Below are 13811 nucleotides of genomic sequence, written 5' to 3'. Positions count from 1 at the left end.
GGCACCAGCTGCTCGGGGCCTGTCCACTGATGGATTAAATTGAGGAGGAGAATGAAACCTTCCGAGTGCACCCAAGCCAGGCGGGTGCTTGGCTGCTGCCCGTCTGCCAGAGCCTCTGTCCATTTGTCATCCTGCTGCGGTGGCAGAAAATCAGCTGGAAATGAGACCTAATTCAGGCTCTGCAGCTGGAGGTGTTCCCGGCTCCGAGAGGGATTTATGCTCCTTGCTTCCTTGTGCCATGATTTAACCATCCCTGATGGAGGATCCTGGCAGGTTCCTGCCCCTGATGTGCAGCCTCAGCTCCCACCACCCCTTGGACAGGGGCTGTGGGACCTGGAGCAAGGACCCCTGCCTGGGACACCCATGGGTGATGTCCCCACTCACCCCACTCCCCTCTGTGGCCGGTGGCAGAGGATGGGCAAGGGCCACGCAGCACCGCGAGGCTGGGCTGCCCCGACCACGGCTCCTGCTTGGCCTCAGCTGCTTTTCCTCTTGCACTTGACCCTGTTCATGGAGCCTGTATTTTGGTGTGTGGGTTTTTGCCTCTGGACGTGACTCTGAGCTCAGTTTCTAGCCCAGATCTGCTCCAGGTGATTTCCCTTGGGAAGCCAGGGCCCTTCACTGCTGTCCCAATGCGGGACCCTCTGAATTCAACCAGCCACAGCTGTGGGTGCTCTTATGGCAGCTTCCTCCTTCCCCCTGCTTTTAACTGTAGAGAGAGTAATGAGCTCGGGCAGGGATCGATGTTCTCCTCTGCTCTGGGCTTTATTCTACAAGCAGAAACCCTGCAGCAGGTAGAAGTTCTTTGAACCCGGGGTCTGTACTGCGGGTATGAGGCAGTGCAGCTCCTGTGGGGCACAGCTGGGCTCCTCCTGCTCCCTGTGTTGTAGCTGGGCTGCAGGAAGGGTGAAGACAGTTTGTGTTTTCAAGTCCGATTTAAAGGATCACTTTGCCACAAGCATCTGTCACCACATGGCAGAAAACACCTGAAATAATCTGATTTTTACCGTTTATCTGGAGCTCAGACACCCTTCAGGCTGCCACATGGCGCACAGATAACACTGTGTGTGTGTATGTGAGGGCTGCGCTTTGCTCCCGGCCCATGTTTATGCTTTTAGACTTCAAAATAGGTGTGAATGGTGCAGGTTGTGGTGCCCCGGTGCTGATGTCGTGCAGGTCACGGTGCTGTGGTGCCACCAGCCGTGGGGTTGGGAAAGCCCGGCCCTGGTGTTGGGTCTGGCCTGGAGCTTTGTGTGGCTGAAGGGCAATGGGCACCGTGCCCGTGGCATTTAGGGGCAGGAATGGGTTTGCCGACCCTGTCCCGGTGGGGTTACCCGGAGCAGCCCCTTTGCCCCCTCCCCGCTCAGGCCGGGCCGGGGGCGGCTCTGAGCCCCCGTGGGCCCCTCCGGGTCCTCCTGAGCAGGATCCCGCTGGGACGGGAGCTCTGGGGTTACAACGAACGCACCCGCGGCCGGTGCCGGGGGAGCCCCCGAGGGTCCTGAGGGCCCCGATGCCGGCACCGCTCCGGGGACCCCGCACCCGGTACCCCCGGCTCCGTCCGCGCTCCCGACGGGGGCTCCGTGCCCGGCGCTCCCGGGGGTCCCGGGGGGGTCCCGGGGGGTCCTCACGGCCCCGCCCCCCCCGCGCACTTTAAGAATGAACCGTGGGAAAAACTTGTCGGGCGCGCGCGGGGCCGGATCCCTCCGCCGGGCGGGGGAGGCTCCGGGCGGAGCCGCGGCACAGCCTCGGTGCGCGGCGCCCTCCGCGCCAGAGCACAGCTCCGCAGCGCAGCCCCGGGGACACGGCTGGGGCCCGAGCAGCGCCGGCCCCGGGACGGCCGCGGCCGCAGCACCATGGGCGGCCTGGGCCTGGCCCTGGGGATGCTCCCGTACCTGGGGCTGTACCTGCAGCTCGGCGCCGCCTCCCGGCACCCCCCGTGGGACGCCCCGGCCGAGGGCAGCGGTGAGCGCGGGCGGCGGCGGGGACGGGGCTCGGCTGCCCCGGGGGGGGGGGGGGGGGGAGGCGGCGGCCGCGGAGCTCCCAGGGCTCGGTCCCACCGGGGCCGTCTCGGGACGGGCGGCGGAGGGAGGGGGGGGGGAACCCGGTGTCCGCGCTGGGCTCCGGCAGCGGCGGCGGCTCCGGGAGAGGGAGGCGGCTCCGAGCTGGGGTTGGGCTCCGGTGCTCCCGTCCCTGGGGCCGGGGGGCGGCCTCTGCCTCCGCCGCTGCGCTGCCGAGCCCGGGGCTTTTCACCGTGCGTCCCCCTGCACACCCGTGCACACCCCGTGCACCTCCGTGCAAGTGTGCGTCCCTGTGCAACCCTCTGCATCCCCGTTCATCCCTGTACATCCCCGTGCACCGCCGTGCACCTCCCATGCACCGCCGTGTGTTGCCACCCGCCCCTGGCAGCGGGAGCCACTCTCCCGTCTCCCGTTCCTGCTCTGCCAGCTCCGGTGCTCGGTGGGTCCGTGGTGCTGCCAAGCCCGGCAGGGTCCAGCCAGGAGCTGGGATGGAGCCGTTCTCTGCATCCCTGTATGAAACACTCTCCCAGGCTGGGGTAATTCCCACCCATGGGGCACTGAGCAGGTGACAGGAGGTAACCCCCCCTCGGGAAGAGCAGAGACCCTTCTTGCTCCCTGCAGCTGACACAGGTGGGTTTAAATCTGAGCCCCAGCAGTGGGCACAGGGCGCTGGGTGCCTTTGCCCCCATTGCAGCCATTACCCTCACAGGGCTCCGGGGCTGTGGCCTGCGGCAGGAGCAGCTCCCTGCCCCGAGGAGCCTCCAGGCTCACCAGGCTCTGGTGCCCACGGGGACACGGTGCATAGTCCAGCGGGTACCTGCCTGTCGGGGCAGGGATGCTCTGCCTTGTGCTGGGGGAGGAATGCAGGAGGGTTTCTGGACCTGCCGGCCTGGCGTGCCGTAAGGAGATGTGGGCAAAGAGCCTCCATTAGCGGCTGCTCCCCTCAGAAATTCAGCAATAGGCAACTAAATAGTGAAATGGTCGCTGAGAGGGAGCAGGGAGCCAAGGAGAAGAGATATTCTGGGAGGGCGAGTGCACTTCAGAGCCACATTACAGCTTGCTACTATGAGCAGTTCTGCAGCAACTCACTTAATCACAACAGAAACCTTTATTAACGATACTGAAAAGCAGTGAATAAGTGGGTCATGTATAATAAGCCATTTGTGTTCAGTAGGTGAATACCAATTTGATAAAAGCTGTGTGTGTTGAAAACCTGTATAAATCCCTGTTTAGCCGATCAGAGATTGATCATTTCATTAATCCCTGGTGGAGCTTCTCCTCCGTGCAGGGCAGGAGAGAGGCCAGGGATGATGGGATGGATTCATCTGTGGCCAGTGGGGCCGGTGTGGCCCTGCCAGGCTCTGCCCGCTGCAGGCAGCACCAGGAGCTCACTGCCATCCCTGCCCCGTGCCGCCGAGCAGAGCAGCCCCTGCAGCCTGGCCCTGCCATCGCTGTTACCTGTATCCTGCCCGCAGCAGATGCAGCGAGGGAAGGGGCTGGGAGCCGTTTGCTCTGCAGGCAGGAGCCATGGGCAGCCGGGCTGCTGCCAAGGGACGAAGTCTCGGTCAGAGAAAGTCCTTTCCTTGCCCCCACAGTGAAGGCTCTGCCTCGAGCGAGGATGGAGCGAGGATGGAGCAAGGATGGGCTCCGTCTGCCCTGCGAGAGCGCCTGAGCCGCAGGCTCCTTCCTCAGCATCCCTGCCCACAGCGCTGCTCTGCTCCGCTCTCCCCTCCCGTCTCCGCTCTCTGCTCAGGCTGGCGCCTTCAATTATTCATGCCCCCCATTGCAGAGCCTCTGCACGCTGGGCTGATGCCATCGCCTGCGAACCGGCGCTGCCTGGGAAGCTCCGGTCGGCTCCCGGTGCAGGGCACGGCCGCCGCTGGCTGAGCAGCTGGAGCAGCAGCGGCTCCGTGCCCGCATCCGTCCTGAGCACCGGGGGCTCACCGGCTCTAGGGCCGGGGCTGGGGCCGGAGGGAGCCGAGCCCTGCTCCCCAGGGCGCTGCCCTTCTCCCTCCTCTCACACCCCATGATTATTCTATCAATTACTTTCACAAACACTTTGCATTCTGCCGGATTTTTTCCTGCTTCCTGATGGGAATTCTCCACCCGAAGTGTTTTTCCTGCTGCTGTTCGTGCAGTCATTCAATGCAATTACTCCTGACACTTCTCCTCATCAAATGTCTGTGCTTTCTTTTCCCTTGAAGAGGCTGACAGACGATGGGCCAGACACTGGGAATTATTACGTTAGGACAGTGACAGCTAATTTTAATCATAACGTTCCCGGTGAGTGAGGCAGCAAATCCAACCCACGGCCGGGGCAGCTGCATGGGGCTGGAGCCACCAACAGCACCGACCGGGGCAGGATGGGGACCTGTCACTGACGTTCTGGTGCATGGAGCAGGAAGGACTCACCTGCCTCGGGATGGACAGCCCCTCTCAGCCCATCCGAAGATGGCTCTGGGTCCATCAGGCTCTTCTCCATGGCCATTTCCTTGGCTGTGGGTTCATCTCCCATCCAGCTCCCCCCTTCCCAGGGCACCCAGGGAGCACTGAGGCCAGGCACTGGGTCATTGGCTGGGCTTGGCTGTGCCAGACACATCAGTGCCATGCACCGTGTGCTCCAGATGGAGCTGGACCAGGATGATCCCACCGGAGGTGGGGTGGGCAGAGCCAGGTAGGAGGGTGCTGTGCCCACGAGCACAAGGAGCTGCTGGCTCTGCGGAATGGGAACCAGTACCATGAGCGGTGTGGGCAGTGCTGCCAGTGCTGATGGCCCCTGGTGCTGAGCATGAGGCTGGGGATGCTGACCTGCAGTGAAAGAGGGGATTGTGAGAACTGGGGAGCTCCAGGCAGCCGGGGCCAGGCTCTCACTGCCAGTCACTCACTGCCAGTCTCTCACTGCTATTCTCCTGCCTGGGCAACGGGAGGGTGATGGTGAACGGATGCAAACAGCTGTGGGTTTGAAGGTGAATCGAGCTCCCCACAAGGTGAGCTCCGGCCTCACGCAGCCACTCGAGGGGTTTGGTTGCATTCATGCTGCAAATTTGAGCTAATTCTGCTGCTAATGTGACAGTAAATAGGGGCAGAGAAATGGCTCTCCCGGCCCCCGTGTGCCGGAGCTCAGCCTCACGCTTCTCCTGTGATGGCAGCGTTGGCAGAGGGGAGCAGGGCTCTCGCTGTGCCGGATGGATGCTGGATCCAGCCCGGCTCTCATCCTGTCCCCTCCGGCTGCTCCCTGTGCCCGCTCTGCCCTCGCTGGTGCCATTGGCCACAGCGCTGCTCTGTGTGTGCGCCGGTTTGTGGCCATGATGTGGTTTTGGTGACCTGGGGTCAGCATCCCTGTGAGAGGCTTGTCCGGAGGAGCCGCATTCCCAGATGGTCACTTGCAGATGGGAAGAGGAGGGGGGAGCAGCAGTGCCAGCAGCCCCCGTGTCCAGGCAGCAGCCCCCATGTCCAGACATCATCCAGCTCCTGCTCCTGCATCCATCCAGGGTGATGCCTCCTGCGCCTCCCTGGGTGACTCCTGCACAGGGAGGATGGAGGCAGCTCTGGGTGTTGATGGGGTCCCACACCTGGTGCTGGTGGGCACCCGCTGGCCTGGACATGGCTGATGACAGTGCCTGGGAACAGGCTCCATGAGGGCTTGAGGTGCCCCTTGCCCCAGGGCTGCAGTGGCCACTTCCAGAGCCGCTTCCTTCCCGCAGTGCCTCCCGGCACCATCCCAGTGCCAGGGAGTGGAGAGGAGGCTGAGCCCACAGTTAGTCCATGAGTGTCTGGGCTCCCAGAGCCATGATAAACCAGGAATTATGGCCAGAGCTCTGCGGAGGGGAGAATAAACCACAATAAACCACATCTGATCACAGCCCAGGGCACAACAGCAGCACCAGAGGGAGGGACGAGGGGTGGCAGAGGCTGATCTGGTGACACTGTCCTGCACCCTCCTGTCCAAGGTTGCCTCCTCTTCCTCATCCCCCTCCCTTGGTGCCAGGGGCTCCCCATCCTCCCCCAGCCCTTCCCCACCACCCCTCCAGCCCAGCCATGGCTCTGCCAGGGGCTGCTGTGCTGTCAGGCAGAGAAAGGAGCATCTGACTGAGCAGTGCTGCGATGGTTCAGTGGGGTTCACAGCTCAGAGCAGGCGAGGGTACGAACGGGTGATTCAGAGGCATTTGCAAGTGTCCAATCCATATTTCATCACCCTCCAATCCATACTCACACAAACACCAACCCCAGTGCATGCCCGTGGCCCTGTTTAAGCTGCAGTTATTGCCGCTGGTGCCTTGGGGAGGCTGAGGAAGGCAGCAGGGCCCCTTGCAAGGCTGCACCAAAGCTGGGCAGGGAGCAGGGTCCTGCCGGGCTCCCAGGGGCTGCAATGGCCTCATGTGGTCTCATGTGCATGGCCTCATGTGCCCAGTGCAGGGGCTGAGCCGTCGTTTCCAGGTCCTGGGGTGATGAACAGGGACTCCCCTTCCCCACAGCCCTCCTGCCTCTGCCGTGCGGGGCCGTGGCAATGAATCCTGCCCGCATGGGGAGCAGAGCAGCAGCCTCTATATCTCCGGTTTATGAGAGCACCAAGCTGTCCCAGCAGGCGTTTTCAATTCCGTTTATCTGTGTTTCCCCATTGAGTTCATTTTATTTCCCCTGATTTTTGTTTCCTGCAAGATTTATTGATCCTGATTTCCCCAGTTTATGACAGGCACCAGGCCATAAACCACGCGGCAGCCAGCCCAGCACCGGCCCCCCTCCCACTGCCAGGATGCGGCACCGAGGGCAGTGGTGGGGAGAGGAATGGTTCTGAGCGGCTCCAGCACCAAACCCCATCCCAGCAGTGCTGCTGGTGGGAGCCGGGTCTGTGCCAGCAATGAGGCTGCTCATGGCACCACCACGTTCTGCTCTCATGGTGGGGACTGTCCTGATGTGGCTCCGGGGCTGGTGGTGACCCTGCTGCCCCTGATCCGGGTGTCCTGGGGTGGCTGCTGGGGTGTCCCTTGGCACTTGGGTCCTGGAGCCCCTTCCCTGTGTGGGGAGCTGGGATGGAGGGAGCGGGCAGTGAGGCAGAGGGGAAGGATGAAGAGTGGGGATGTGCAGGGAGGGAGGAACCAGCTTCACCTTCCTCCTGCTGTCAGACCCTGTTGTCCGTCCATCCATCCATCCATCCATCCATCCACAGGCACTTTATGCCCTGCCTGTCCCGAGTTCCCAGCGTGTCACTCACAGCTGTGACCTTGGGGAGGTGAGGAAGGGCTGGGGGAACCAGTGGGGTCCATGGTGCCTGGGGGTGCTGGGGGGTGTCCCCATCGGAGGGACCTGCCCTGCTCTGGCTGTGCTCTGGGGTTAATTAACACACAGGCTTCCCAATTAAAACCTGAAAGGAGGGAGGCGCTGATTCAATCAGACCTTTTCTCTGCTCAGCTGCCAAATCCCATCAGTGGGACCACACTTTAATTGTGTTCAGAGTAAGCTGGACACGGGGAAGGCAGGGGCTGGTGCAGGCTCTGCCAGGACCCTCTGGCTTTGCCCACTGCTCCTGCCATAGGGAATTCTGCAGAGGAGAACCCCATCCTGAGCTGGGGCTGGGGAAGGGGGGGTGAGTGTTGGCTACGGCTGGAGATGCCTTTGCCATGGGCTGGGCAGTGCTGGACCCTCCTGCCCTTCCCTCAACCCCTGGTGCTGTTCCCGGCCGGATTCCCCCCCCAGCACAGACCCCCCTGGATGCTGGTGCTGGGTCCTGGGCAAAGGGGCTGCAGGATCCGTGCTGGGAGCCCTGCGGGAGCCCCAGGTTGGTGGGAGTCTTGTGCTGGGTATTCCCCTCAGTTCCCTTGCTAAGATGGATTAAAGGCAAGTGATAAGTATATGGGATTTCCATGTGTCCGGAGGGACCAGCAGATACTGAAGGTATTAACTTTTCTGTCTGGGCTGATGATAATTCTCTTTCAGAGGGGATCAGGGCTCGGTGGGAAGCTGCTCTGCTTCCGAACGGGCCTGGATCCCAGGGGGCTGCGGTGGCACCGGAGGGACCCACATGATGGCTGTGAACCGGCAGTGCCGGTGGCACGAGGTGGCTGGTGAAGATGGGAGGGCAGAACCAGCGGGACCCTGTCCCAGCCCCACAGCATCAGGGGCATGGGGGGCTCTGGCTGTGCTGGTGCTGGAGGCTCAGCCCTGTCCCTGTACCGTGCTATGAAGGGGCTGCACAGGCTGTGGGGATGGCATTTACCAGTGCCCGCAGTGGGGCCGCAGTTCCAGAGGAGCAAGGATCCCTCCAGAGGAGATGAAAAGAATTCTAATTACATCTCCGAACAATATTTGTTTTGAGCAAGGCAAGCAAACCATATGGCATGTGGAGAGTGTTGGGGCCGCATTAAACACGGGTTTGTTTTTCATCTGTGCTCTGATCTAAGCGGATGCTGTGTTCATTTGTGACACCTCAGAGGTGTGCTGGGGCCCTGTCACCCTGGGGCAAGGTCCCAGGGGGAGGAATGGGGGGGGCTCAGGGGCTTCTACTTCTTCCCTTTCCTCCCACTGCCCCTGGCAAAGGGCTGGGGCTGGGTCTGTTTGCCCAGGACAGTCCCAGTGCTCCCGGTGTCCCTGGGGTCTGTTTGCCCAGGAGGGTCCCAGTGCTCCCGGTGTCCCTGCTCTCATGGCATCACCATTGCTGTGACACTGGCACATCCCCACAGCCCCTGCTCTGTCTCCTGCAGCCCTCTTCACCGAGACCCCCCACGACATGACGGCCCAGGCCGGTGAGGATGTGGAGATGGCATGTTCCTTCCGCGGCACCGGAGCCCCCTCCTACTCCCTGGAGATACAGTGGTGGTACGTCCGCAACCACAAGGACTGGGCGGACAAACAGACGTGGGCTTCCAACCAGGTAATGCTCCTCATGCTCCCCATCCAGCAGCACCAGCACCAGCACTGACTGGTCCTGCAGCACCATGTGGGGTGCACAGCATCCCGCTGCACTGAGGATGCTCCAGTGCACAGGACTGGGCTGTCCTGGACACCCTTTCCAGTTATCCCATCCCTGGTGACTGAACCAGGCAGAGGCTTTGCCCTGGAGCTTTTGCCTTCTCCCATCTCATCACAACTGCCCTTGCATCCATCCCATCCCTACATCCTCCCCCCACACCCCCTCCCAGCCTCCCTTGTTTTCCCTATTTCCGTGTGTACTGGTCTCAGCAAACAGCTGTCTCTTTATTTCTCTTTCTGTTCACACAGAGATAAGGGCCAAATAATGGGAAGGCAGCTTTAGGTATTTTAATGAGCCTTTATTACTGTGTCTTTGGCAGAGCTGCTGCTGGTATTACCATAAATTGAGCAGCATGGGGAAGCTGCCGCTGGCTCAGAGCTGCCAGGGGCTGCAGGGCGACGGGTGGTGGAGCAGGCATCGAGCCCAGTCCAGGTCATGGGGAGCACCCACTGATGGAGCTGGATGCAGTGGGGACCCACGGGCTCCTGTGGGGACCCTGTGTCCTCCAGCCACAGAGGTGCTCCCTCCCATCCCCATGTGCCCTGTGTGGCTCCCACCTGCCCAGGGTGTCCATGTTTGCCCCTTCCCCTTCTCCCTGCTCCTTTCTCCTCCTCCTCCATGGAGCAGCCACCCCAGGCTCCATTGGGCTCCTGCCTCCTCCATGCTGAGCTGATTTCTCTTCCCTCTCTGGTCTTTCCCATCCCTCTCTTCCAGCAGCTGAAGGTTTCACCGCAGGAGGAGCCTGGGAAGGATGCGACTAAGATAAGTGTGAGTGGGGATAATGGCTCCTGCAGGGGATGGGATGGGGTGGGATGGGGTGGGATGGTTCCTGGTGCCCAGCGCTGAGCAGGGCAGGGAGCAGGAGGGTCCCCAGGGCTGGTGCCTGTGCAAGGCTGGTGCCTCAGACACGGTGTCCTGGGGCTGGGGGGTGTCAGGGACTCCTGGCACTGGGGCTGCAGCCTGGATGTGAGCCCCAACCGGCTCCTGTCGGCATCTCGGGGACACGCTGGTGCTGAGGAGGAAATGAATCTGATTTAGTCAGGGATTGGCATCCCAAAGCCTTTTGGGTTCACGTGAGCAGAATGAGGAGATGCTCCTCAGTTCAGTACATTAACTGCTCCCGGCCTCCCACTGCAGGCATGACCCCCCCGGCCCTCCCTGCCTCGGGGCTCCATGTCTGGGGGTACCACTGAAACAGCAGCCTCAGAAGGTGCTTCCCACCCTCCCCACTGCAGGCTCTTCATTCACCCTTGCAGGGCACAGGGTCCCCATGGCAGGAGGGTGAGGCAGGCACTGGGCTGGGCTCAGCTCCACTGCTGTGTCCAGTGCAGGTGATGTGGGTGCAGTGTAACTGGGGGTGTCTGAAGTGCTCGGGTGCAGTGTAACTGGGGGTATCACCCCCTGTAACTTGGGGTGCAGCAGCTCTGCTGCCTCCTGCAGACCCAGAGAGGAGTGAGTGTCCAACCTGCTGCCTTCTGTGGTTTGGATACCCCCAAACAGAGGCAATAAATGAACATGGGCACAGGCACCACGAGCCCCTCTGATAAACCCACGTTACAGCCACAGCAGCAGCTGACTGAGAGCAAACAGCAGTGCCAGGCGGTGCGGGATGATGTAAACCCCACAGAACCCACCGCGTTGGGCAGCCCTGGGCCAGGATTCCTCTGCCAAAACACACTTGGTGCAGGAGGGGCCAGCGCCAGCTGTGCCCAGATGTGGTTGCAGCAAACACAATGGGTCTGGGTTCACTTCCCACCTCATCTTGTGTTCTTTAAGCCCTGTTTTGGAGCTGAGCACGGCAGGCTGGGGGCTGAGCTGGGGTTGGGCACTGCAGTGTCCGACTGGCCTGACCTGTCTGGGGGTCTCTTAGGGCAGCAGGAAGCCACAAGCATCACAACGGGTCATAAACTCATCCCTGCCATAGGCATGGGCTGAGGCTGGGGCAGCTGTGGGGCAGCGGCTCCAACAGCAAATGGGGCTTTCCTTGCATTAGTTCTAACTTCACCTCGGTGCCTCCTGGCTCTGCGGATGGAAGGTGGTTCCTGCAGCTCCTTCAGCACCAGCTCCCTCACACCAGCACCTGCAGCTCATCTCCCCCAGTGCACAGCCCCTGCCCCATCCTGGGCACGGCTCGGAGCCTGCTTGGCCTGTGCCCTGTTCCTAAACACCATCAAATCTTCAGCTAACAAATGCAGCAATGAGCAGGAAAACTGCCCTTGCCGTCCAGTGTGATTATAGGGAACAGAGCCAGGGCCTCGGGGGGGGCCATAAATGTGAGTTATTGACCCAGCCCAGCAGCAGCCCTGGCTCTGAAGAGTGAGTGAGTCTTACATTTCATGGGGTGATAAATACTGAGAGAGAATCAATTTGGTAGGAAAGCCAATTACCGGCACGGCTGCTCATTGATGCCGACCCCGCGCCAGGGATGGCCCAGCCCCGGGGTCTGGGGTCCCCCTGCTTTCCACATCCATCAGGGCCCCACGGAGCAGGCACTGCTCTGGTGTCAGGGTCTGACCCCCGTGTGCTGCAGGTGGTCAAGGTGGTCGGCAGCAACATCTCCCACAAGCTGCGGCTGTCGCGGGTGAAGCCGGAGGACGAGGGGACGTACGAGTGCCGGGTGATCGACGCCAGCGACGGCCGTGCCCGGCAGCACAAGGTGAAGGCGTTCCTGCGCGTGGAGGCACCGGGGGGCACGGGGCACCCGCAGGACACGCAGCCGCAGGGCTCGGAGCCCGGCTCGGGCCACGCTCACCACCAGCATCACCACCATAAGGCCGGCAGGGAGCTGAGGAAGCGCTCGGCAGACACCTCCTGTGCGCTGTAGGCCGGGGGATGGCACAGACCCCCCAGCCCCGGACTCAGCGGAGCCATCGGGGGTCCTGTACCCCTGCCAGAGAGCGGCCCCACTGCCCATCCTGCCCATCGACCCCCTTGTCCTCCTCTTCCTCTTCCTCCCACCGGGTCGGTCTCTTCCCCAGCCCCATGGTAGCGGTGCCAGGGCTCGGTGCAGGAGCAGGACCGTGTCCATGACAGGGGCATCACTGGGGCTGGTGATGGTCCCCATCCCACTGGTGCCAAGGGGGGTGCCCTGTTGTTTGCGGCCACCGCGGTGCCACCGGCCGCGTTGTGCCCCAGCTTTGGTGCCCGGTGGAACCCTCTGCCTGTGGGACCCTCGTTGCCCTCCCTTGTGCTTCGCAGAAACCTCCTCCTGTGCCCATAGGAGCCCCAGTTTAGTTGCTCTGTTCAGCCCCTCTGTGTGTATAAGTTCCAGCATCCATCTTACAGACCATGTGAATCACCCCCCCCTGCCCTGCCTCCCCCAGAGCTGCCCCAGCACATCAAGGCTTGAGCTCAGCAGAGAAGGACGGTGCTGCATGCTCTCGGCATGCTCCCGGCACGGCTGTGGTGCCATGGGCTGTGCCGCGGCATTGCCCAGCCAGGCACTGCCCGCGGCCCCCATGGGAGCTGTGCCATGGGAGCTGGCCCTGCTTTCACACATTGCTCCTCCCTGCCCTTTGCATTCCATGGAGGAAGGGGGCTTTGGTCATGAGCCCCATCTGTCCTCGCTCTGTCCCCACTGCCGGTGCCACTTGGCCAAGCATCCCTTCGTCCTGCGCCACAGCACCGCACTGGGCTGGGTCATGGGTTCCACGTGGCTGCCAATGGCACATGGGCAAACACCACTGCTGGGGACTGGGCTGTGGGGAGGGATGGGAGGGTCCCAGTGTCCCTGTCAGGGTGCTGGGTGCTGCTCCTGCCGCACCAGACCTGCTGCAGCTAATAAAGCTCTTTAATGAAGCCTCTGTGGGTCTGCGGTCTCTGTGCCTGGAAAAGGGGACATGGCTTTGGCACTGCCTTGGCTGAAAAGGGCACAGTTGGTGCTGCCCTGGGGCTGGTGGGCTGGGGACAGTGGGATGGGATTGGGGTGTGGGTGATGATGTTCATCACCTGCAGCTGAGGGCTCAAAGCATTTAAAAGCTGCAGCTGGGAAGCTCCCCTCCCTGCTCTGCTCTGGCTGGGAGGGGGATGATGCTGCCCCACGGATGCAGGATGCAACCAGGACCCAGGTGAGCTGGGCCTGCCCCACATCATGGCCATGGGGAGCTGGGTGCTGTGATGAGGCTGGGTGGGCTGCTGGGGTCTGGCCCCTCTGTGCTGCTCGGCTCCAGCTCCAGACCCTGCCTGGGCACCAGAGCAAAGGCCTCCCCTCTGGCCAGGCAGGAGGTTGGGTCCCTGCAGTGGGGTGCTGGTGCTGCCCCTGGGTCCATCTGCCCCCCAACTGCTCCCCCGTTCCTTGCTCCCTGGGGCTCAGCTTTGCTCATCTGAAGCCGTTTGTCAAGGGTTAGAGGAGCAAAGCGCCGGGGGCTGAGGACGGGCACGGGGCTGCTGAGGACCACGGTGCTGCTGGGGACCGGTGCTGCTGGGGACCACGGTGCTGCTGAGGACCGCACCAGGAGCCCGGTCCGGCAGAGCAACCGGCACCGGAGCCGGGGTGAGAGGGGAGAGGGAGGCAGCAGCTGCCTTGGAGGGGAAGGAAGGGGCAGAGCTGGCTGGGCAGGGTGGGAGGCTGCACATCACCTGCAATGGAGAGTGAACAAATCGCTGTGTGGAGGAGGCACCGCAAAACCCAGGGCCGAGGTTTAAAAAGAACGGGGTTTATTGGGGGAGATTGATTTGGCTGAGTTCATGGGAGATCTTTGGAGTTGGAGCCGAAGGAGAGGGAGCTGCTGGAGATGTGGGGCAGGCCCCAGCACCCCTGCTGGCAGCACCTGACCCACAGGCTCTGCCCTGGCTCTGTGTGTGCAAGAGGTGGCTGGACACGGGTT

The 13811-nt window shown here is 62.2% G+C and overlaps 1 protein-coding gene across 2 annotated transcripts; it reads left to right on the top strand.

Annotated features, from left to right (window-relative positions):
* The first annotated feature begins 1759 nt into the window (after positions 1–1759).
* Positions 1760–12757, top strand: VSTM2L (V-set and transmembrane domain containing 2 like). 2 transcript variants are annotated; one of them, XM_034067229.1, is made up of 4 exons: positions 1760–1962; positions 8717–8886; positions 9703–9753; positions 11516–12757. In XM_034067229.1, the coding sequence occupies exons 1-4, from the start codon at positions 1854–1856 to the stop codon at positions 11807–11809; spliced, it is 624 nt and encodes a 207-aa protein (XP_033923120.1). In that variant the 5' UTR covers positions 1760–1853; the 3' UTR covers positions 11810–12757. The 2 variants fall into 2 exon arrangements, with proteins under 2 accessions (XP_033923120.1, XP_033923119.1); XM_034067228.1 differs by having other exon boundaries at positions 9700–9753.
* The last annotated feature ends 1054 nt before the right edge of the window (positions 12758–13811 follow it).

Source organism: Melopsittacus undulatus, chromosome 10 (assembly GCF_012275295.1).
Source record: "Melopsittacus undulatus isolate bMelUnd1 chromosome 10, bMelUnd1.mat.Z, whole genome shotgun sequence".
NCBI lineage: Eukaryota > Metazoa > Chordata > Aves > Psittaciformes > Psittaculidae > Melopsittacus > Melopsittacus undulatus.
This window is presented reverse-complemented; position numbering and strand designations above follow the sequence as displayed.